General features: G+C 34.6%; 1 protein-coding gene across 4 annotated transcripts in view; it reads right to left on the bottom strand.

The window, feature by feature from the left end:
- Positions 1 to 18,458, bottom strand: part of LOC132160861 (immunoglobulin-like and fibronectin type III domain-containing protein 1) — a 29,750-nt gene extending 11,292 nt beyond the window's left edge. Inside the window, exons 1-14 of one of the 4 annotated variants that reach the window (XM_059570573.1) lie at positions 18,336 to 18,458; positions 12,638 to 12,725; positions 8,873 to 8,902; positions 7,667 to 7,786; positions 6,654 to 6,793; positions 6,109 to 6,208; positions 5,950 to 5,991; positions 5,754 to 5,799; positions 5,372 to 5,555; positions 5,145 to 5,258; positions 4,209 to 4,377; positions 3,394 to 3,666; positions 1,448 to 2,350; positions 488 to 592 (exon numbers count right to left, since the gene is read on the bottom strand). In XM_059570573.1, coding sequence (XP_059426556.1) covers positions 488 to 592; positions 1,448 to 2,350; positions 3,394 to 3,666; positions 4,209 to 4,377; positions 5,145 to 5,258; positions 5,372 to 5,555; positions 5,754 to 5,799; positions 5,950 to 5,991; positions 6,109 to 6,208; positions 6,654 to 6,793; positions 7,667 to 7,786; positions 8,873 to 8,902; positions 12,638 to 12,686 — 2,275 coding nt within the window. In that variant the 5' untranslated portion in view covers positions 12,687 to 12,725; positions 18,336 to 18,458. The remainder of the gene's footprint in view (positions 1 to 487; positions 593 to 1,447; positions 2,351 to 3,393; positions 3,667 to 4,208; positions 4,378 to 5,144; positions 5,259 to 5,371; positions 5,556 to 5,753; positions 5,800 to 5,949; positions 5,992 to 6,108; positions 6,209 to 6,653; positions 6,794 to 7,666; positions 7,787 to 8,872; positions 8,903 to 12,637; positions 12,726 to 18,335) is intronic. The other 3 variants (XM_059570575.1, XM_059570574.1, XM_059570576.1) reach the window with 3 other exon arrangements.
- Between the last annotated feature and the right edge of the window lie 8,039 nt (positions 18,459 to 26,497).

The raw sequence follows: 26,497 nt of genomic DNA, 5'->3' as shown, positions 1-26,497 counted from the left end.
AAACCGAATAGCACATTTAGCTGAAAAGATTTATGGATTTTATGGAACATTCAATGATAGAGAAAATAAAAAAGATTGATTATTTGATGTATTATTATAATTATTATTAAAAAAATATTTTCGTTTGATGACCTCATATTAATGCAAATTGCATTAGTTGTGATATTTTTAGTATGTGATATTGTGATTATTTTAAGCACTTTTATGTTTCCCCCCATGTTAAAAGTATTATTATTTAAATATACATGTTGATCACTGAAAATTAATAATCATGCTTAAACAATGTGTTTATTTAAAAAATAGGTTGTTAATGTAACTTGAAATATTCTCATTATCAATATTTTATCAATCATTCAAGTAAAAGCTATTTGTGTTACTGTTGATGTTTAATGGAAAAGACACTTTTTAGTTTAGTAAACTATTTAGTTTCTGTAATCACATCAAATGATTTTAATATATATTTAGTGTATTCATCCCACACTCTTACCAGTCACTGTGTCTGGTATCAGTGGGCCTTGTCTTACACGAGAACGGCCCTCGGCTTCCCCTTCTATGCACACATCTGGAACTGTGCTGGGAGTGTTTGAGTTTCCTATCATGATTTTTGATGTAAACTGTTAATTAATCGGCATAGGATGAGCAATGCTTTGATTGTGTTGTGATTGTTTCCCACCTGAGCTACAGTAAAACACCTCTAGGATGTGTGTTGTGATGAGATGTGTTGTGTAAACAGAAAGTTGTGTGAGGATGTTGCACAAAATAAAGCTATTTTACAAAATCTGTTGACACTTCAAAAAAAAGGCAATAAGTTTTATAAAAAGGTATCCATAATATAAATTTAGTAAAGGTAAACAGTTAATAAACTGTTATTGGTGAATGGAGTTCATATGTGTGTGTACATATACTGTATACACACACTACTCACCAAGAAATTAATACTTTTATACACCAAGGATGCATTATATTGATCAAAAGTTAATTTTAAATTGTTTAAAATAAAAATCAACTTCAAATAAATACTAAGCAAATAAAAACTATGCAAATATTAAGTGGCAAAACCATGAAAACCATAGCTATGTCACAAAATGCAGAGAGACTGGGTTTTCTGGAAATTCAGTTTTCGCCATAACAGGAATAAGTAAAAAAAAAAAGAAAAAAAAGAAAGAAAGAAAGAAAGAAAAGAAATAGAAAACTTTTTTTGTGTAATTGTAAAAAATATTTAGTTTTTAGTTTTACTGTATTTTTACTGCATCCAATAAATGCAGACATAGCCTTAGTCAGTCAAGAGACTTCTTTCAAAAACATAAAAAATCTTGCTATATATGTTGTATGAAAGTTTGGCCTGCTGTATATTTTCTGTAAGAACCAATCAATGCTGAAATGTTACATTACATATTTTTTTTAATTAAAAATAAAAGCAAGAATGTCTCCTTGTATAGTTCCTTACCTACAACAGTCTCTGGTACAAGAGGTCCTGCTCTATGACGCTTCTTGTCTCCTCCACCTCCTCCATCTCCTCCCTCACCACCGCTTCCTCCAGAACCATCAGCTCCTCCGGCCCCACCAGCAGCTCCGGCTCCTCCAGCTCCTCCAGCTCCACCAGCACCTCCTGCTCCATCAGCCCCCCCAGCTCCACCAGCACCCCCTGCTCCATCAGCCCCTCCGGCTCCACCGGCACCTCCGGCTCCATCAGCTCCTCCAGCTCCACCAGCTCCTCCAGCTCCTCCAGCTCCACCAGCTCCTCCAGCTCCCCCAGCTTCTCCAGTACCTGTAGCTCCTGCAGCAAATACTGCTCCTACCGCCACTGCAGAACCACCTGCAGCACCAGCCTTCCCAAGACTTGCTGCCACAGCAGCTGCCTGTGCATTCATCGCAGCAGCTGCCGCAGCCCCTGCCGCAACGGCTTCCTCAGCACTCAGACCTTCACTTAAGGCCTTGAGTTCAGCCTGCTTCCTGGCCTCCTCCTCAGCACTGGCCTTAGCTTTAGCTGCTGCAGCCCGAGCAGCTGCTTCTGCTGCGGCTTTAGCTTCAGCCTCAGATTTACCTTTGGCTTTAGCTGCGGCAAGTGCATCCTGTGCAGCTTTAGCTGCAGCCGCGGTTGCAGCAGCTGTTGCTGCTTGAGCTGTCGCTTTTGCCGCTTCGGCTTCAGCCGCAGCTCTGGCTTTAGCTTCAGCTTCTAATGCCTCTCTTTCAGCCTGGAGTTTCTTAGCAGCCTCCAAAGCTTCTGCTATCTCCTTCTTGTTTTTCTCTGCCTGCTCAGCAGCTATCTTCAGCAAGTCTTCACTACCACCACCTGCCTGAGTGGTTTTACGGGCTTTCTTCTTTCCCTTTGTTGCAGGATCTTTGTCAGCTAGTGTGGAAACAATAATACAAACAGACTCATATTGAATTGAAGCAAGTTAATAAAACTACAGGATGTAGTACAAATATATACATTAAAATAATACATTACAGAAATGTAACACAATATAATGACTTTAAAGACATATTTTGCAATGTCTTTATTTGTGGGCTTTTTAAAAATGTATGTTATTAAGGGAGTCCTTTATTTGTGGACAGTATATTGCTACAATTTGTTATCAATCGGAATACAAATCAGGAAATTATAATTAATTAGATTAATTAATTGACAACCTTATTTTCTAATAAAAGGGCTGTAATTATTTGTAATTGATTAATTAATCAGTGTATCATGCAATTAAATTATTTTAGTCTCTTAATTTAGTACAACTATTTGTAATAAAAATAAAGCAATGTGGAAATAAAAACAATATACTGACTTAAAGGAATAGTTCACTGAAAAAAGAAAATTCTGTCAACGTAGTCTCATAAGAAATACGTGCCTATAGTATGTTTCTGCAACACCATTATTACATACCTAACTGCACATTTCAAGGCAGATTAAAACTGAAAAGTCCATGAAGGTTCTATATGTGACCCTTTTGTTACGTTGATATTGGCATGTATTGCTGTGTTTTTATAACGTTGCTTCAGGTATGTATTGCAGTGGGTCATAATGCAAATATCTAGGAAGTGTCGCTTCAAGTTACCTATTTTTTTCAGTTTTGCAGAAATTTACTTGGAGACACATATTTGCTATGAGACGAGGTAAGTAACAAAACAGTTGCTGCTCCCCATTGACTTCCATAGTATGAAAAAAAATGTCAATGGCGACCAGAAGCATCCTTCAAAGTATCTTATTTTGTGTTCAGGAGAAAAAAGAAATGCATACAGGTGTTGTATATATGATGTGCAATTAATTGATATATGATAAATGTGCAATGAATTTAATTAATCAGCATGATGCATTTCATTTGATTAATATATCATATATATACAAATTAAATATATATACATAAAATATATATATATACATATAAAAGTTGTACTTACCTTCTACAATCAGCCAAGCACTGCTAGACTTAATTCCAGCTATAGCAGCATAGATTCCAGCATCCAAAGGCATACAATCAATAATTCTCAGACGGTGGACCAGTTTATCTTCAGAACAAGTAATCTCATATTTTTCATTGTTAGAGAGGGGTGTATTTTTTAGGGTCCAAGTAATCTTACTAACGGGCTGAGTTAAAACACACTCAAAGATGGCATCCTCTCTCTCTTGGGCCGTCACCTCCTTAATCTTCAGGGCAAACTCCACAGGGGGAACTGTGTTAAATATGGATAAACACACCTCAGTCAATCCATGGCATTATGCATTCCGTAAAAGCACTGCTGAAAAGATTAAAAGCAAAGCTGGTTTTAAATTCATGTGCTTCCACTTGGATTCTTAACTAGCTTAAACAGCATGACTTGCTTGATTTTCAATGGAAAGACATTAGTTAAAAACTGAATTAGCATATAAATATTATTATAATGTCGGTGTTGCTACAACTGTGTATACATGTTTAGAAGCAAAAGACAATTTATATTAGTAGACCAGAAACATCACACGCTGACTTTGATGTAACTGTCAAGTGTGCTTCCCAGCAGATGCTTCCAGTTTAGACAGCTTTATTGATTATAATGGGATCGATTTAGTTTTGGGGCATAACGGCACATAGCTCACATCCAGTGTAGATGTGTTTTTATGTTGGCAAACCAGCCAGAGAAACACGAATGCTGCTTAGACAGGCATGGGAATTCGTGCTGGTCTTCTCAGCAGTAGGTTAACTGACAAATAGACAAATATGCTGTAAAAAAAAACGTACTCTTGAAATCCGTTGAAAAGATATTGACACCCTCAACATCCACTTGATAGATTCCGGCATCTTCTGGATTGAGACCATTAACAGTGAAGATGTACTTCTTGCCAACTTGTTTTAGACCGTGCTTAATTTCGCCTTCAGCTTCTTTGCTGAATGGAATCATGACACCGTCCTGATCAAAAGGGAAAGAGTAACTGTGATGAATGTTCATGATATATATGCATATAGAAAATAATGTTCTTTAAATTATGATGGCTGAATAGGTAGCACTAGTGCAGTATCTTCTGAGTATTTTTCATTTGAAAAATATGCAATGTCACAGTCAAGTATAGTAACGATAAAATCAATCTTCATACCCATATGCAAATGCATGTTAACACATCATGTTTTTAGTTATAGTAAGTAATTTAAATTTAGTAAATTATTTTCTTATTGTGCCCTAATATGTCATTATTCAACAAAGTAATTGATGTCATAATAATTGAATAATACGCCACCTACTGGACTGAAGTGTGAAGCGCTGGATGGAGTATAATCATGTCCACTATGATTTTACTGTTAAAATTTGCTTAAATATGGGGGTTCTTTTCCACATATTATTGTGTACAATATGAAGCATCAATCAAAGAAAAACATTCAAAGCAAAATCTTAAAAAAACCCTCAAATAAACATTATCCGAAATAAAATAAAACTGAACAAACTTTAAACTTATTTAAACTTTTACAAATGACAACAAAATTATTAAAACTAAAAAAAAAAAAAAAAAAACCTATAATAGATAACAACTGACATGAACCAATTTTAAGTGGCTGTTTACTGATTATCACATAGGATGAGAGCTCAATAACAGGCCTTGCTTTGTAACTATCATTGATCTACTGTACCAGTTACACTTATTTTTCGCTGGTATTTCACATCCTCTGATTCGCAGTTCTCACCTTATACAGAAAAATGCGGCTGTTGGGGTCTTTGAGATCCATTTCCAGTTCAAATGTTGCAGCATCCTCAGATTTCACCTCAATGGGCTTGAGATTACTGAGATATTGGATGAACTATAGCAGTGAAACAAACAACATGACAACTGGTCTCCAGATTTGTGCATCTAGCCATGAAAATGTGAAAGCAGTTTTTTGAGAAACCTTCTGTCATTTTGGCAGCACTTTACCTGTGCCTGCTCCTCTTCTCTTTCCTTCTTCATCTCGGCCAGTTTCTTCAGCATGCCACGGAAATCAGTGATGCCATACTGGATGCAAATGTTCTCATAGTCTTTCTTCTCAGAACTCAGCAGCAATTCCCATACAGAGTCGTCAATGTCACCTTCCTTTTTCTCCTCAACTTTTTTGCCAGCACTTTAAGAAGATTGTGATGACCATTATGAACTTCAGGCCAAATGCTAGCACTTAACTGGGTTAACGTGACTGGTGTTTTAATATGAGATGGGCTAATTAACTATGGCAAGAATCAGACGCATAAGTAGAGCCTAAAGAGAAACTGCACTGCTGATGACATAGCATTAATGTGTAATGAAATGGAAACAAATGTCTCACCCTCTCTTGAGCATCTTTCTTAACTCTCTTGGGTTAGCTGCTGGAGCTTCAAAATGCAATCAACAAACAGAAGAAAGCCAATGCTTATGTGTGCCATATTCATTGTCAAAGTATCCCTTTAAATATTTTTCCTTTATGATCAACTGCCATGCTAAGTTGAAGAAAATCAGCTACTAAAAGGTTACAATAATCTTACCTGCTTCAGACATTTGCAATTCTTTGTCCCTTTTGAATCCAACTGAAAAGAAAAAGAAAATAATTTGCAGCTATTTTCATGTATGAATGTGTGGATAGAATAAAAACTTTGTAATGAAAGTAACAAACCAGTAGAGCTTTTAAGATGTGTCTGCCCTACCTTCAATTATATTTAGGACAACAGTGCAAACAGCTTTTCCATATTCGTTTGAGGCATAGCATTTGTAAGTGTCAGCTTCAGCACTGCTCACTTTAGGTATCTGCAAAATTAAATGAAAAATAGGTTGTGTTGATGAATCGTGGGCAATAATTGAATTCCAGAGATAATGAGATGAACATTTAAAGGTGAAGTGTTTAATATCTGAGCTGCTAAAGAGAATAGTTAGTAAGGACTGTTTCCAAACAGGTTTCTTGACCACTCCCACCACCCTCTCCCATTTGGCCAGCGAACAGGAAGTCCCGCCCCAAAATTGTGCTGGTTGTGATGATAATGCTATGTAGGGCTGCTCAAACAACTGATGCAAGCAATGCTTTGATGGCACAGGGCAACAGAGTTTACACTTTTCTTTCTGAATCATCCTATGTACATTCTCTTCCCATTAAGCTGGGATATGAGAAGGTATTTTAAAATTAAACCATTACACACTTCACCTTCACTACATGTTAAGTAGAAGATTTAATGTGAAGCTAAAAGCCTGAGCTTACCTCCAAAGTGTGTTCATTAGTTGTTGGGTCATATTTGTTCTGAAACTTTTGGGGATCATTCATTTCTCCTTTTGCTCTACGCCAGGTTACAGTGGGTTCTGGGTTTCCAATCACTTTGGCTTTAAAAATGGCTAGTTTTCCTGCATTATGAAAATTCAAGTTGTTATAGACTTGAGAAATACATTTTTATTAAGTAGAACTTTCAAAAAAGGAATTCTTGTGCCTTGAAATTCTTGTTCTTGTTACGCTGTGTTTCACATGTGTTTCGGGCTGTTAATTGCAGATTTTAACAGTAATTTTTTTACAATAATCAGTAAACTTTTGTTTTAAATTATGTGAATATTTACCAGAGAATGTGTTCTAGTGCACCTCTACTCAAAAGTTTGGATACACTTAACTGAATTTATTTATCTTCATTTTGAAAAATGTTTATGGTATATGCTTGTGGTATATATTAACTTATGGTACTTTATTGTAAAATCGTACCATATTTTCTTTATTTCTTATTAGAAATGAACATGGTTAACATTGCTGACATTGTTCTGTTTTCCAAGAGACAGTCTTAGTTGTATTGCAGAAGACAATTTTGGCAAAGTCAAATGGTTTAGATACAGGCAGAAAAAAGGGGGGAAAAAACATAGTTTGAAAGGTCATTAAAAACATAAATGAAGACAAGACATACATTACACATTTGCGATCTGACTCTGTGCATTTCAAACTAGCACGAAATGGGATATATGCTATTTGATTTCTTTCCCTTGGAACATATATAGCCGTGGTCACATGTTAAAGCTGGAGGACGACCAGAGAACTTGATAAATCACTCATGTACTACGTAAATTAAGTCGTGTAGCTGCACAGCTTAGACATTTAGGGCAGTAAATCTGTGTGATAATCCTCTGTACGTGCTCCTAGCTTGTTAATTTCACATCCAGGATCATTTAGCTCTCAACTGTCGCCTCTAATCATATTTGCTTTCACTTTTATAGATTCTTCTCTTTTAATGTGCTTACCTTCTTGAATGGTTAAAGCGATGGGTTTACGTGTGAAGTCAGGAGTTGTCATCCCCTCTGGAAGTTCCTCAATGTACTGTGTAATCATAACACCGGGAACCTTAGATCTCCGTTTGATGCCTGAGAGAATTCACATTCAGGGTATAGTGTCAGAACATCAGGAGAAACAGCACAGCAGGTGCACAGTGACGTAACATATGCTGAATAAACATCTGCACAGCTGTAGTCTATGTATTGAAAAACATTTAACAATCTCTGTACAACAGATAAGATATTTTTAAGTGGGGATCTATTACTTACAATGATTGATTTACTTAAAATATGCAGATTCATGTTTTGCCGATTTAAACATTCCTAAATTTATAAACAGAGGACTGAACCGGGGCTAGTTGTCAGTTGTCACAGTGTTCACTCTGGTGAATATATTTCTTAAAGTAGGTTTATTTTTGTCCTAAATTTACACCATTATTACAGATCACACTTGAACTTTTTTCTGTCATGTTAAGCCATTTTGTCACACTCCTTAGGCATATACAGCAAAATAAACAGTATATCAGCTTTGAGAGTAAAAACAAAAAAAACACGACACAGCAAAAATATGAAACATCACACAAAAAGTTTGTCAGTAAATTGTTAAATATTATACTTTTTTGTGCTAAATCCTAGCATTTATGTGACAATTTGCCCCAACAAACACCTCTGCTTAAACCACTGACAGATATATTATATTATATTATATTATATTATATTATATTATATTATATTATATTATATTATATTATATTATATTATATTATATTATATTATATTATATTATATTATATTATATTATATTATATTATAAACCATCTATTGGTTATTTTAAAGGGACAAGATTTTCTTAATATCACATCATGTTTCAATACATCAACATTGAAATGAAAATTGATCAAGATTTTTTCATTGTGCCTTTAAATGACAGCAATCTGAACATTAATTTTATAAATAGAACACTGATTTGAATTCTTATTGCTTATTTAACTGGGTATTATGATATGATGGATATGATATATTACTTGATGTTATGATGTAACATGTAGTACATATGATTTGTTATGTTAGGATGTGATATGATATGATATGATATGATATGATATGATATGAACAAATACTGGTTATCATGACATGCATGCAGATGTTCAGGTTGCTGTCATTCGATTACCTTACCTTGTCTCTTGAGAGGCAGAATTTCCAGTCCTAGTACAGTATAGACACAACATTACAGTACAACAGCAACGAAGGAAGGGGAAACAAAGAAGGAGAACACAAAATTGTGAATCCTGGCATTTTTTTCTATGTCAGGTTTGAACAAGAGACAAAATAACTCACAAATACAACCAAAAACACAGACAGGGGAAAAGACGGGGAGGTCAAACCAATAAAACATAATTATTCAGACCATTAAGTGGTTGAATGTGAAATTACAATAGACAAGACTAAAGAAAAAGCAGACAAACTGGGAAAGAAATAAAAGTTTGAGACCTGTTTCACACAGCATACATTATAAGGTGATTATTCTGGTTACAGTAGGCTATTCACACTGCTGCCTTGTGGAGCTACGAGTTTCTGCTAAACACACATGTTGGCTGTACGCGTACTGAAACCATAAGGAAATATGGTGAAATTATATGATAGGCGAATTTAGAAACACAGTAATTTTGAATATGCGATTTTGGAGGTAACATAATTTACATGAGTGAACCTCGTGAAAAGATGAAAGCCGGTCTTGATGTACGTTTCACAGTTAGCATACTATTCAATGTGCGTCACAGTTATCGATTGCAGAGAAAATCGTCTCAGAGCACTTAACATATTAACATTATTGCAGCTTTCGTCTGATTATTTTATACATTCCAAAGAACTATTTTTTCGTATCAGAAGTTTTAAGTTATACATTTAACTTTTTTTTTTTTTTTACTCTGCTAAAATTTGCGGTATGAAACAGGCCAAAATGGGCAGAAATTTAGTCATTTGGGGACACATACTGTATTATCACTCATGACTGTAAAAAAGGAGGGGTTCATAATAAACATAAGAAGAAGAAAAAAAAGAGGAAAAATTAATTAATAATTAAACAAGGTAAAATAAACCCCCTCCTCAAAGGAAATTAAATAAATAAAGCAAGTGAGAAATAAATAAAAATGCAAATAAACAAAGAAAATAAATGTTAAGTGGGTGGATTTTCATAAAAAGGTTTAAGAAATGAAGAGTTGTTCTGCATACAGGTTCGACTCCAGCCTGGTCCAGTTTTATTTACTGTCCTTCACATCACAGGCACTTCACATTCTGGTGGGTTGATGGTTGTCCCTCGCATCCATGGTTACACGATTCAAAGAAACCCTCGATGAATGATGGCAAATGCTCACAGGGCTGTTTAGTGAGCTTCCACATGAAGGACGCACTATACACTGATGAAGGCTCTGATTGCATAAGCCACATTCACAGCCTCCACTTCATTTGCATCTTGTGCACAGTGGCTAGTTTCCAAACCCACAACCAGTGTTGGGGAGTAACTAGTTACATGTAACGGCGTTACGTAATCTAATTACAAAATTAATGTAACTGTAATTAGTTACAGTTACTAAAAAAAAATTAGTAATTAAATTACAGTTACTTATGAAATTTTTAACGATTACAAAGGGGATTACATTTGAATATTTACACACACCCACATACAGATTTAACTGATTTATTTCCCAAATTGCACTGACTATTCTGAGACATACCGCCCTAATAATTTCCGGGATGCGGAAACACAGTCTGGTTCGTAGAATCCAGTCATATAAACGGAATGCCTAACGCGGACGGAATGTGCCACATTTTGGATGACTAAATCAAAAGTAGGTCAGTACACTTGAATCAAAACATGACATGGACTAGTGTCTGTGAATATTAAGCCCCAAAAATGCAACATATGACTCCTGCACGTTCTGTGTGTCTGTGGAAATCAGGCGCGGACTGGACACCGGGAGAACCGATTTGGCCCGCTATTTTAATATCATTATTGTATAATTGCCTGCCGAATGTAATAAAGCGATCATTTGCGAATCCGCCATTTGATAATTAAATCTCGTGACTCGCGCGCTCTCCGCGCTTCCGCCAAACGGTTTGGATCAGACTCAGAGTAATCAATGCGAGAGAGAGAAAAGAGTGCACTGTGGAAGCGCACAGCTGGAGCCGAGAAGCTGAACTACTGTTCACGGTTTCAGGTCAGTTTCATCTGTAAAGATGCTTTTTTTTGTCTTTGTTTTTTTTTTTTTTTATTTAATCAAGCAGCAGCACGTTGCTCATCAGTCATCACTCAAAATACTATATAAAGGACATCATTATTATCTGTTGTAATGTTACAGTAGTAATTTAGCTGAAAAATAATCTGATTTTTTGTGGAAGCTACGACAGACAACAACACAACCCTTACGAAAATTAAAGTTTTGTTATTTTACTAATAATCCAGAGAACATGGTTACTATTGTTTAAATGTGGTAACCAAAAATTATTTTACAAATGTATTTATTTAAAAATAAATAGAAATCCATTTGCAGAACAAAAAACAAAACAAGGTTATTGTACTTTTTATATAGGCTAATAAAAGCATGGTCAATTTTTGTAAGGGAAAAACATGACTCGTGTACAGTATTAGGATTTTTATATAAATATATTGTAGTATTGTAGAGTATTGTATTGTACAGTATAGTTTTGTTCAATCTTGAGTATTAAAGTCATGAGAGAGATGGATAATGGGGCAAAATAAAGAGACTGAAGAGAAAAATGGAAGTGAAGGTGCAGTTCAGGAGAGAACTTTTAATTATTTTGCATGTCCCCAAATTAAAGATTTAAACCTTTTTTTATGTCAGGTCCATACAAAAAATAGTTTTGTCCATTAATTTGTTTGTATGAGTTTGAATTTTCCAGTCTGAATTTTTTCCCAGTCCGCCCCTCCTGTAAATTAATGGCAAAGACATGGTTTCATTTTCTACACATAGGCCTGCTGAAGCTCGCAGTGTTTTCAACCTCTGCCATCTCAATATATGAGTACACGAACACATACACATAATTTCTAGAACTGCTCTGTGTCACTTCATGTGCATTTTACTTATTTTGAGAAAACTATCATCACATCATATACAAAGAGACAGCAGTTTAAAAAAAACACCAATGTTTCAGGAGTTTATTACACAGAATACGTCACATGCTTATTAGATAACTGTATTTGAGTTGATGTATATGATTTTATTTATTATTATTTAATTTTCACAAATTTAGAAAAGTAATCAAAAGTACTCAAAAGTAATTAGTTACATTACTTTAATAAAGTAATTGAAAAAGTTACACTACTATTACATTTTAAACAGGGTAACTTGTAATCTGTAACCTATTACATTTCCAAAGTAACCTTCCCAACACTGCCCACAACCTACAACTTTAACCAGCTATTTGATCATTCATGTGTTTAAATAAATTTGTGTGGCTAGGTTAGACTCAACGCTTGCTTTTATCTCGCTCTTCTAACCCCTCAGGGACAGATATATTATTCACTTTACCATGGAGAGGTGGTCATTAGGTTTTATCTGGAAAATCCGGCATTGCATTTTAACGCAGCTGCTTACTGTGGTAGAAGTTTTCTAAATGAGACCCATGTCCTATCAAGCGTGTCAAATTCCATTGCTATACTCTCATCATTATGAATACAAAGAAAACTGATTAACTAAATGACATCTTCTGGGAATAGTGACCATTAAGAAATAGAAAGAACAAATTACAAAACAAAAAAGGATGGGTTTTTTTTTTCCACCGTGTATTTCTCTAGCCGGTCTTCATGGAGAACATGGCTGGATTTCTTGTTTCAGTAATTCAGTAATAGAGCAGTTGGACAAGGTTCGGTGCCGGTGTCAGCCTGCCATATGGGAGAGAGAACAATTATATTGTTCTTACCGCCTTGCCCGGGAGCAGTTGGATCTAAAACCTTGGCTTTTTTCATCATCTTGATGCAGTCCAATGGCTCAAGAATTCAGAAGCTTCTCTGGGTGTGAGAAAAGCAATATGAAAGGTCAATTCAATTTCAGTCTTATTAAACATTTGGATAGATTAAAAATGTTTGCACGATACAAGATGCAATTAGAAGATGTATGAAAAAGCACATTTTATAAATCAGTCTGTCTAGGATATTCATCCTGTGTGGTTTTGCAGCACTTATCCTCATTAAGCAGACACCTCAAAATAGGTAACACTGAGCATTTGCACGTTTAAATAACCAATTAAGTCCAAACAGTTTAGGGGAAAAGAGCAATTCATGTGAAATAGGCACCAAGATGGAGCAAAGTAGGACGATGGTTATCCCATCTGTTGGGATGTGATGCAGTGTGACAGTGCAGTGCATTATGTTCCATTAGAGAAGCTTTGGGCCTAGTCAGCAAAACCTCCAAGGCTCTAGTCATTCATCTTTTCAAATCCACTCATATATACAGTTCAGATCCAGTCAGTGTGTCCTCACTAGTAAACTAGCACTAGCGTAGCACTAATATGGGATTTTGACATGTTTGGATATAACTGTGCCCTGCAGGGAGACATATTGGCTTTGAGGAGGAGAACTGAAAATATTTTAGTGAGCATGTGTTTGAGATTTTTAGCTTTGCTCCAAAACCTAGTGTGCTGTCTAGTACAGGGGATGTCACATGGAATGTATGCATCCATTTGTGCTGTTTTAAATGTTTTTCTGTAGACAGATGACAGATAACGGTAGACAGATCTTTGATTCATGTGCACTGCTTTTTAAGACACAGTGACAAGTTAGCTAGCTCTTTTTGAAAGCAAGAACATGTGTGAACTACCCCAAGGCAGCATCCTAACTGAAATGAAACCTCATAAGTGCTCTGCAATTGACTGAGTTAGCATATAACCAAAACCACATTGTAGTAGTCAAACAAGCATAAAAAGTCATAGCACATAAATGTTGGGCAAAAATTATATATATATATAAGTATTGAATTAAAAATTCACTGAACACCCATTTCTGCCAGGGGAAAAAAAAAGAGTCTGAATTGTGGAATCAGAGAGTTGATGTTTCAAAATTCTCAAAAAACTCAGAATTGTGAGATATGCATGCAGAATTGCTTTACTAAGAAATTGCACTTCTGTGTTTATCTCCCAGTTTAGTTTATAAACTCACAATTCTGAGATGAAAAGTCTGAATTCTAAAATTAAAAATAAAAGTTGCAATTACCTTTTTTATTATTTATTTTGTGTCTGAAACAGGCTTCCATACATTACAGGATTATTTTCTTATTTAAGGACAAGTGCAATAATTTTGCCCAAATGAGGGAAAAAGCTGTCTAGGTAGGCAGTTGACTAGGTTTTGTTCAGAGCTTGTTTATTTGAAATGATCGTAGTCTAGGGCCCTCGTTGACTCTTGTACCACTCTTGCTGTTGACTCCTGCTAATGGTAGTCTCAGTCTCATCTCAGATCCTGAGCGAAGAAGGTTGCTTTATACAGTGGCTATCTTCTTCAATAAATAACTCTATGAAATTGCATTCTATGCTACATCAGTCATCTGACCGAGTGCCATATTCCATACACAATAGCATGCTGATTGGTCTCTTAGAGACACTGCACAGAGCATAATGAGATATAAATGCAAGTGTTTTGTGGATCACAAGCTGCTGAAATATGACATTTGAGTGTCATCCTTCAACATGCATGTGAATCATTGCACTCATCATTATGCATGGTTTGGCTTGCTATTTCAGTTGGTGTAAAACCTGACAGTAATTATTTCAATTGGTTGCATCATTGAGAATAACACTATGGCAGTTTTATTACTGCTTTGGATAGTAGTACAAATTTTTATAATAATGATAAACTTTAAATTAATCAAGTAAATGCATGTACCATATAATGAAGTGGTGACACTATAGTTAAATAACATTTAATGCATTTACGTTCGTTAAGGCATTAGGCACTATTCAATGAACAGCATTTATTAGATCAATGTTTTTTTTCTACATACAGTATATTAATACATACATTTATACCATTACAAGTAGCATAAATTAGCATTAGTTCAAGATTTATAAAATATGTTGTTAACAATGATCAAATGAACAGTGAACAATAGTAAATTAACATTAATATTAGTATTAATATTAATATTAGTATTAATATTATTAATATCAGTATTAATTCAATATCAAATCAATAAATGCTGTAAAGTTCATCTTATTGTTAGTTTATGAAAACTAATGCATAAACTAATGTTATAAATCGAACATTTGACTAAAATTGTGTTATCTATGCTATTATACCAGTGGTCTCAACTGTTGGTCATAACTCAAAAATGGGTTTCAGGTCTGTTCTGAATCTAAAAGGGTTGCGGACTGCAAGAGGTAAAAATGAAATGCTAAATGTAAATAATAAACTAAGTAACAAACTTTTAGGATCCAATATAATTGCACAATAAATAACCTTGTCAGTTTTTAATATACTTCCCATATGTTTTGTTATTCAACAGCTGTGCTTTTATTATAGCACAAATATATTTCTGTTTTGTGGTAGAAGCAGCCAAATTAGGTGAATGCCAACACTTCATTTTGTGACATTACACATCACATCATCCCTAAAAACCATGAACAATATCATGTAAAGTAGAACAAAATGGACCAAGACTAGATTAAATACAGATTACTTCAAGCAAGAGTAAACATGGTTTGTGCCAACCACAATTTGTTGAGCATGAAACTATCAAAATTCAAGCTGCTTTTGCAAAACAAAATGATCAGTTTCCCTTCGCTTTATTTGATAGACAGTTTCGGTTTGTCATTGGGTCACCACATGCCCACTTCAAAATCTGGCTGCAAAACAAGATTATTTGAGAAACACTATTACACATTCTCTGATTACAGCAAAAGGTATTCAGAATGAAAAATTATTTGCACACTCGTGCTGGTTTGTATCATGTCCTATGCAGGTCTTGGCTTCTGTTCATTTTGAAAAATGATCAATCTAACCCTCCTGAGCAAAATATACCAAGACTGAAGCTTGCCAAGCTGAGGGTCTTCATTTTACACGCAACCTGAGCTTCACACCACTCAGCGCAATCACATGCTTATATGGGGACAAGAAAGCTCTCCATCTCACTGCTATCTTGGGTATTCTCCAAGTACAAGAAGGTACAGTATATTCCCATCTTACTTAACAAATTTGTAGTTTATTGTGAAAAATGCACCTGTATTAGCTACCAGGGTTTTCCACCTGTATCTCAGATCAGAAGAACTGCTGCATAAAAGGATACATTTTCATTGTGCTGAGAACCTGGAGCTATGCTTCATAACATAATTATATGCCAGCAGCAGGCCGCACTGTATAGCAGTAATAACAGTGAGTAAACTATCACTTCACACGACTATATGAAAAGCAAGTCTAATGACATGCTCAAGTTTTAAACTATACAGCTAACCTTTTTTTCCTCTCTCAGAATTGCCCTGCTGACATGTTTAGTAGGACACAGTCATTTGTCAAATGATAGGGCTATCATACCAGCCTAGCACAGCCTTGGTTGGTGCTAGTTATTTCCATTTCTCAAAACTGGTGAAGTTCAAAAAGAGAGACATTTAGGGATTAATAGCATATTTATCATTAGCATACAATGCATTAGGCAACATTTATGTGAACCCAGTGGGTAAGTTCTACCTTCGGCTGAAACCAAAGGGCCTTTTCAATAGGAAATAGTCTGAAATATCTCAAATTACATTCTCATTTTCATTCAGACACATTCTTGAGGATTTAGCCAACATGCTTTAAGATATTATTATTTATTTATTTATTTTTATAAAAATGAGTCTCATTTCCAGAGCCGTGATTGTTTTAGTAATTGCTTAATTATGTTGGTGCATAACTAAGTTTCCCACTAGCCAAGCACACACTAAATTCAATATCGATGAAAGCATTAATTCCACTTTTCCTCTTAGGGAAGGCTGGCAATGACCCCTTTAGTTCTTAAATTGAAGCAACATGTGTTTTAGGTGAGGAAATGACTGTGTTGAAAATCAGCCTGCTTGTCAGTAATTTATTTAGAGTATGGAAGATGTGATTCCACAGGGTGTTTAAGTGAGCAAAATCACCCTCTGCAATAGGCAAAGCCAATTTTGCTCAGTCTATCGCCCTCCTATTTCTCTGATTGGCGATAAAATCTCTTCCTCTGTCCTGTCAGCCTTACCCACTTAAAATGGCTCCAGTGGATAGACTCTCCAGGGATCTCAAATGTCCCCATGCACCCCTTAACCTCTCTCAGTGTGCAGGATAAAATCTGTGGCTCCCAGAAGACATTTAAAGATAAATTAACACAAGGCCACTGTTAGTGACAAGCTTGGAGACAATTTGTTGTTAATTTCCTTTTTCTATATTTCAAGAACAGCTTTAAACCTTCAGATTCACTTTAGCACTTCACCGCATTGTAAAGCATCAATGCATATGCCAACACGAGGAGTTATTGTGAATTCACTTTATAGTCACACTAAATATTTTAAAGCAACTCCAATATACATTAATAATTAATTGTTCCATATAAGGTCTTGTTGCTTTTTTGTACACAGCTTCATTATCATCACCCAAGAAAAGTGTACCTACGTACATAAATGTAGGTTTACAATTCTTATAAATTGTGTATAATATAATATAATATAATGTAATATAATATAATATAATATAATGTAATATAATATAATATAATATAATATAATATAATATAATATAATATAATATAATATAATATAATATAATATAATATAATATAATATAATATATATCACTATGCTTATATTACCTGAACACCATTATTTGCATGCTTCTCCATTTTTTCATTATAATAGACTTTTACATGACTTGTTCATGTTTAAATTAAAAACTCCAGAGCTAAAAGTGATCAGTTCATAAACCCTCAATAATAAGATTGTTTTTATTATTTTATGGAGAACCGATGTGTTACATGACACATCTGTCACACACAAAAAGTATCGAGATAGGTCCTCCCCCTGATTCAAAATACTTCACGTTCATTAGCTTCATTTGATGTGATAGCCATATCTATAGTTAGAACTTCCTTGCAACTGTTCTGATTTGATTTCATGCCACCTGACTAATAGCCGCTCTCACAGATTCCAGACCCTGAAACCCAAATCGGGAAGACTGACTCATATGGTTTTGACGTGTGACCACCCAACTAGCTGTAAGAAACTGCATTTAAAACATCCAAGTTAAGACTAATAATGTTATAATAATGATAGTATAAGGCAAGTTTATAAACAGGGAGTAAAACTATAAAGCAGCACAAGATCATTTAAGAGTCTCTGGTTTCAGAACTCAAAATAAGGTGAGATTGTCAGAACTGGATTGTAAAAACTCCACAGCCGCTATATTAAAGTACATGCATAGTTCACTGCACCCAACAGAGTGCGAAACTTGTCACTTTATTTGTGTCCCGTAGAAAACATACAATTGTCTGTTCAAGGTACACAGTGTGATGAAAGAAACTTTGAAACAAAACAAAGATATGAAGCTCTTATTGTTTTCTTGTCCTTTGTGCATGTCTCTCAGTTCTGATAGAACGATAACAAAAAGGCTAAAAAATAAAATCCTTACCAGTTCACAGTTCTCTGTGCTCCGCTCTTGCTTCTTGTCAAAGTGCTCTGTCCTCTTCTGATATTTGAGTGCTGCCTCCAAGTTGTCCAAGGTAATAAATCCTTTGAGCTCTGTGTGTGTATGTGTGTGTGTGTGTGTGTGTGTGTGTGTGTGTGCACTGTTCTCATGTACTCAACCTTGGCTTCCGAAGAAAGTTTTCCTGTTTAAAGGGAGGGTCTATGAGAACACCTCAATACTGTTGACACCTTATTATTATCAAATGACTTTTTGACATGATGTATTCTTAGAGGTACACTTAGTCATACTTCATATTGATAGTCAAAAACCTGAATTAATTAAGGAATTGGCTTTATTTACCACAATCAGCATAACTGAATAGTTCTGAAATTACAAAAACAACAAAGAGAACTTTAATGTCTCTGCAGTACTGTAAATGTTTGACATTTATGTTCTTAAATTCCCTTAAAACAAAGCAACTAAAGAAACCATTTGCAATACAACTGACTTGATTTTATGTCACTGATAAAATGAAGCATTTTATGTACCTTTAGCTGCACAGAGAACAAGGGACCTCAAATAAAAAAGCAGTGTTCTGAAAGGAATTTACCATTACAAGCACCACTGATCCACTAGGTGGTTTGTCAGATTAATCACAGATTTTACCTCACATTTTGCAAAGTCATATTTCTGTCTGCTTTCTAACATCATCAGTGATCTTGCAGTATATTAAGCAGTAAAACCCATTATAAGAAAGCGAAGACACATTTACTGTTGCTGAACAATTTGCCTTTTCCCATGTTTTTAATGTATTAATAGCACTGGGAATAAATAAATGAAAAATCTTGGTATTTTTACAAAAAGAAAAAAACAGCAGCTGTGGTTTTCAGAATAATTACCAGAATAGTATAATAAAAATGTAATACATATTCACAGAAAAACCTGTAAATTCTACAGTTCAAAACTCATATTGACAAAACGCTACTATTAAATTGTGTTTTGCGACACATTAACAAATCAAAGTTCATCACAAGATGTTTATGTTAAAATGTTTACGTGTCATGTGACACAAATACACAAATACTAAGTGCCATAATAGTAACAAATATGAAACCACAACAATACAATAAACATTAAGTAAAGAGTCTGTTATCTAAAACCCTAATATATAAGTGATAAGTCAAAAACTGTTATAAAACATAATTGTGTAAACAAAATACCATCAAATGTGAAGTGTCATCCAGGGAATTCTGGGAATATCAGTTTACAGTTCTCACTGTGTTAAAATATTCATGCATTTTTACTTCTAAAAAAGGTACAGTGGTAAACATGCATGATTTGTTTTTTTTGTTTTTTGTTTTTTTTTCGAGTTGAATCTATTACAGGTTTTCCCCATATAATAAGGGAACTTACCATTAACAGTATTTATATGTAACATTTTTTCAAGCGTTTTAGTTAATATTACAATATTCTTATTTTACAGTGAGTCTATAGAACAGAATGAGCACCTATGCAATTTTTTTTTTATTTATTTTTTTTAAATGGACAAAATATCGTAGATTTTCAATGTGTTTTTTTACTTTTGGCCTTGTATCCATGTACCCATGACGTCATGAAAAAGCCTTGAGAAAATATCCATTCATAAAATACATGACATTATTATTTTACATAATTAAATTCATTCAGTAAACAATCCCCTGGGCAATTATGTTTATGCGTTTATCATTTAGATTACAATCACGGAGTACAGCAAGGATTGCATTTAGGTGTTAGGAAAGCAACACTCCTCTCACTTCAGCCAGATAAAATTTGTGTTAGAACATAAACATAATCTCTTTCATAATTATCCGCATGTGTTTATGGCCACATTTAAGATGTAAAAAGTGTAGTGTGCATTAGCTTATCCATGTAAGTTTGTAGATACTTGTGTTTCACTGCAATCTCCTTGACATTCTGTGCATTCAGTTCCTGTGTACTTGGAATTGAACCCAACACATAAACCATCGAATTGCATCTGAAATGACTCAGCAGAATATCATTTCTCCTGATCACATGAAGGCTGACCTGGAGCACTCATGGTAAGATGTGAGAAAAGATGGCTAATCCTCTTAGACCACAAAGGTCACTGGGTCACAAGTTTTTATTACCCTCTCATTAAACCGTACCATGACCTTTATGCTTAGGCTGCAATGTGCATTAGGCAAAGTTATGTAAGGAAGGCCTAAAGCCACGAAGCCTGTTCTCTGTCGATGACTGATTGATTGTTATTACCTGGAGCCAGTCGTGTTATGAGCAACAAACATATTGTATACAATAGCTGAACAGTAGCTGCATTCAGTTATATGACATACAAATATTTAACTAATGTATATTCTTCATCTGCTAAAATGTGCATGGGATAGAACCACTATTAAATTAATTTATATCACATTTAAGTGACATTCAAAAACAATTCACAGTACAGCAGGTGAAAATCATACAGATGGCCCGAAAATGAATTCATCTTAAAGCTCTTCAGAGGATATTTGCACCTTCTGTGAAGCTTTGTACTTGTTTTACAAATTTCCATTTATATATGACAATCTCTAACAAGTGAACACAGCTGGTGGCCCTGGTACTAAATGAACAATGCTCAGAGAATTACGGCATTGCCAGACACACTGAATGCCAGTTGCATGACTGTAATGTCATTCGGAATTGCTTTCTGTGCTGTCATCATTTCTTAAGTTCAAAAGGTCTTGAAGTACTAAAATGAACGCTATATCATTTTTCATTTGGAAGATCAAGCTGAATATACAGACTTTTGCATTAAATGATTCATGCTCATTAGCATTGAGAATACATATCCTGAGAAGTACTTTTGTTATGCATTAAATGCTGTATTTTATATTATTTTATTTTATTATTTTAAGGAAATAAAACTGATGAGCTTTTCTGCATTAATTAATTAATAAAACCAAGACCTCAACATAATATGCAACTTGTAATTGTCTCATGCCGGCATTATTCTCTATCTTAAGCTGCCTAACTTGTTAATTAATTACAACATCTGTAGGAAGTGAACAAGTCAATAATTTTTTCCAGGGTGTTAATTTGTGGTGCAAATGCAAATGAGGAAGTGGAAAAAGTCTGATTTCAAGGTGTTAGCCAATGGTGAAAAATGCAAATGAAGTGATTAGCCAAATCAGCATGAAATGGCAAAGATGGAGTTATTACAATCCTGCAGCCAACAAAGTTATTTCAGTGCAGACAAATATGTGTGAACTATAAATATGATGGTTAAAATCTGTTTCTGAAGATGGAATCAGGCAAGCTATGAGTCAAGACTTACTATTTTTGAGCAATCTAACAAATGCGATGGTGGTTGAAGTGTATATTTAAATCTTATGCAGTGTTCATATCTGAAGGATTCATTTGTCTGCATGTCTAGACCCTGATAATCTTATTTACAAAAACATAAATATCTTGTAATCCTTTCAAAGTGAATTCAATAATATTACAGAAAGATTAAAGTATGTTTTTGCTAGAGAAAATAGTCAGATTGTATACTTAAACTAGAAAAGCTATTGATTTGCCTTAATAATAAGAAAGCAGTTTTTCTCAATTGTGAATCCAAGTGAAGTTTATATTCCTCCTCCATCACATTCTCTCATTCATCATTTGCACTTTTCCCAATGTGACAACCTGTCAACACTGTCACTTCAGTAATTTCCCATATTTGTTTATTTTTGAACATCAACATCCCAACCCCCATTCTATAAAAATAGATAAAATAACCCTGTTCATTTGTACCATCATCCAGACTGCTAAAGAGCTAAACAAATAGCTAAACAGTATTTTTTTTTCTCTCACTAGCTGTAATCATTTTGAGCTAACTAGGACTCAATTATACTTAAAATAATTATTTCGCACTCATGAGGCTTTCTGTTTTGTTTTATTTTTGTGCCAATCTATGCTTCACAGCTTTATTTTTATTTCCTTTATTTCATAGCTAATGGTAGCATGGCTCATGCTCCACAGGAAGCAATTGGTTTTCTAGTTAGTCCTCGTCTAGAGTGGCGACTCTTGATGAGTTGTAAGCAACGCTTAGGGTGACATCACTCTTGAACCCTTCAAGTGGCAAAAGGTCACCCACTGACTCCAAATTTACAGCACCTTCAGGACAGACATTCCAACACAGCATGTACAGAACACAACTCCAGACAGAATGTTATTTTTAGGGAAGACCTAATTAAATGACTGGCTGTGAAGAGGGTACTGGAAGGTGGGAAAAGTTTCCCACATAGACATTGCGTCAAAATCATCTGAATCTGTTGACACGCCATGATGTTGTCTTTGAGGGAACATTTATATATTTGCTGCCCATTTATGTAAATTAATGGGAGATTAATAAAATTCCTACTTTATAATAAAAAAATACATTATTTATATATATATAAAACACTTCAAACATGCAATTATTATTTTTAGAATTTATGAATTAATACTTATATTTTTATTTTTTTGTATCCTAAGGTTTATCCTGATATGCTTAGCTTATATTTTACCTCACAATCATTTTGATGTTGCTCTAGTACCAGGTTGAGGTTGGCAGTTCAACAAGGACCAGCAGGGGTCAAATTGGGCCGCAATGATCCAGAACAGCATTCTGGCACCTTTGATGCAAAAAATAAATTTTTGGCTGTTGGTTTATAAATCTATTCCATCCATGTATGCTCAAGGCGAGTTTTTGTCTGATCCAGTTTGCATATTCTGTCTCCATTTAGCAAGTGTACTGACTTGAACAACATTTTCCTTGGTCTGTTTAGAGCTGTATATGCTGAAGGGTATTTCCAAAATGCTTTCAACATAGGTATATATAATGTTTATAATTTTAAGAATATTTTAACATTACCTCACCTCCAAAATTACAAATTACAAGCACAGTAGAGGAGTTTGCAGAACTACCACCATCTCAGAGATGACTGATCTTTTTGTGGGGACCAAGAAAACCTTTCTATGAACAACATTAATGAGATTGTGACTTGACTGAGAATACATAAAGCTTTTGTTCTAAGCCCTTTTGGTAAGAAACAGCATATTAACTTAGTGTTTTAGCACACCGACATGGTAATGAAGTTTTATTTTTATTTTTTAGGATAATTCACAGTCTTTGGGGAGAAAATAGCATATGTGCATACTGAAATGTCAACAGCTTATCTGTGAATTTCAGCTCGCGAGGATACATTTTTAGAGCGATAGCAAAGTTAATCAGTGGGAATTGCTGCATCTTGCAGTTATAAATATGTCATGTTACGCATGCAAATATTCCTTTCCAAATAAGATGTGATTCATCGTGATAATCTGTAAATACAAGTGCTGTCTGTTTCTGTATAAATGATGATCTTACTGCATAACCAACTGATGATTTTGATCACAAACACAATACCGTATATACAAGCTTAGCAGCAGTAAATATTTTCAGTATCAATTAATTTCCAAACCTGCAATCTTATTCTGGTCTTTCAGACTGGATTAATTGCTTTCTCATTTGTTCCAACAGGCTGCAAATGTGTTGAGCAAGAAGCTATATTGCAGAGAAAATTGTTTTTACATTTTGCATTCAGGCCTGTCTTAACTTCTCAGTGGCATGTTTATGTTGGAGATCTAATTCAAGAGACTATTAACCAGCTCTCCCATGGCTAAATGATAACCAGCGAGAGGGTATTAGAAGGCTTCCAGCAGGTCAAAGCCTGACTCATTTGAAGTAACTGTGTGTGAAGAAATGAATGGTTTCCAAAATCAATCATAAGGCTACAACTGTTTTACATTCTTCAACATTCACACTATTTGAAAACGGCAACTGCACTTGCAGTAAACTTAGAAAACTGCCATAATATTTGAAACCAGAGCAGCAAATTTAACTATAGCCCTGCCTTCAAACACAATACTGACTAATCATACACAATTTGTTTCTGCAATATTATCAATAACATTCAATATTAATCATGTCAAAGACTTCATCTCAGACTACCTACAATTCTGTACATATATATACACAGTATTTTATAATGCAATACACATACAATATATTGAAATAATGGATGGAGAACTCAACAGTTTGATAAACTTAAACCTATTGTTTTATAATTATCCTTTTTTTTCATTGCTACCTAGCCAAAATATTTGAAAATTAATATATACATATTTTGCAATAAACGTAAAATATATTTTTCTGTGCAATAAACATTATGGCTCATAACCTTTCGTGTTCATCCAAAGTCTATTACATTCATTCCCAACAGATGTGAAACTATCATATAACTGTTTCACAGATGCCTAAGCAGTGCATAAACTGCGAGAGGAAGGCCATTGTACTAAATTGTACTACATTACTTTTTTTGGTCAATTTATGAGTAGCCTATATTTAACTGTTAATATCTTGCAAAGCTCCTCCGGGTGACTGACAGTAACCAAGGTGGGTGGAGCAATTGTATTGGCTCAACTGTATAATCCTGATAAATACACTGATCTTCACGTTGAAATCTGACACCAGAACAATCCCAACCTTGAACACAGCCCAAAAAGCCTGAGATATTACTAACAGCAATGACATATCACGAGTTCCACATGAACAACTATATGCACGTATTAAGTGCTAGATATATTAAGCCTCCAGTGTGGCAGTCGTCAATCAAATCCACCTGGAAGCACTATCAGAGGAGTCTTCCACAGAGGGAGGGGAGCGCGAGTGGGTGGCCTGCATGGTATTTTTTGCACGTCATGTGATCAGTGAGTGCAGGTTGAGCCGGGTGGGGGTGGGCCACTGAAAACTGAGACATCTCTATTTACAGTACAGCTGCAGTCAATATGCTTCATTTTTCACCCCTAGCCAACAGCTAATTGGCGAGCTATTTGCCTCGCGCTCATTGTGATTTTTCGTACACTCTCGAGTTACCCATTAGGCAACACGGTTTCCCCGTTTCCTTCTGATATTCAGTGTCCATGTGTTTTCTAATTTCTGTTTTCTCTCTTTCCATCTCTATAGAAGGCTAAACCAATCGCCGTCCCATAAAGATCCCGCCTGTGGACTGTGTATTGTTTAGGTCTGTGAAAAGGTTTAGGTCGCTCGTGATGTATCTAGTTAATGGCACTAGATCTTGTGAATAAATACTTTTAAAAGGTGAAAGATCACCGGGACCTGACTTGGCTTCATGACAGAGGGGTATCAACACGGTCTTGTGAAAAAGCAGACAGCCTGAGTGTAGTAAGCCTTAGCCTGGAAAGTCGAAGTCTGCAGTGCTGGAAACCAGTGGACAACCTCAAGGGGCTTAAGATTCAACTTTGATATATATACTAACCATGACAAGATGACAAATAGACTTTATGATGAATGTACTGTAAATATTGTAGTGTAACATGATAAATTTACTGTGTGACTAAGAAATTGCATAACAGTGTGATAAATTAGCTGTTATGAAACACATACAGTATCTATTTTGAGTCATAAATGCTTTTTTCAATTTAGTTTTTACATACCAACATAATTTTATTTACTGTAATGATTTACCAATGTATATTCATAATATATATATATATATATATATATATATATATATATATATATATATATATATATATATATATATATATATAATTTAAGCTATATAAAAGATACAATTACAAAAATGTACTATTGCAAAATGTTAGATAAGATTTTTGTGTTAAAAAAGTATTTTATATGCTTCAAAAATATATGTAAAATGTATATTTACATTTTTGATAATTATAAAAGTATATAAAATATAATATTTCAGATATATTTTTTATTTTATTTTTATTTGGTTCAAAAACAAAAAATATATATCCATCAAATACATTTAGGCTGTTCTTATTTAGAATTTAGTCCGCTTTGGGAACCAGACCAACCTTTTTTTTTCTTGTTTTTGTTTTTTTGTAAAGAACCAGGCCAAAAGAACGATTTGTTCACATAATGATCTGGTGGTGTTTAACAGCTCGCTGGAGTGGAAATTTTCAATGAATAATGACTCTTCCATTTGTGTGGTGTATTTTTATGGACTTCTGATGCTGTTTTGACTCATTTTTGAAGCTTAACAGATGGGATCATTATGAATGGCCAATGTGTGAAAAGAGCTAAAACGATGACCAAAAATTTTTTTTTGCAT

Source organism: Carassius carassius, chromosome 17, assembly GCF_963082965.1.
Source record: "Carassius carassius chromosome 17, fCarCar2.1, whole genome shotgun sequence".
Classification (NCBI taxonomy): Eukaryota; Metazoa; Chordata; class Actinopteri; order Cypriniformes; family Cyprinidae; genus Carassius; species Carassius carassius.
Note: the sequence above shows the minus strand (reverse complement) of the source record. Positions and strands in the feature narration are given on the sequence as shown.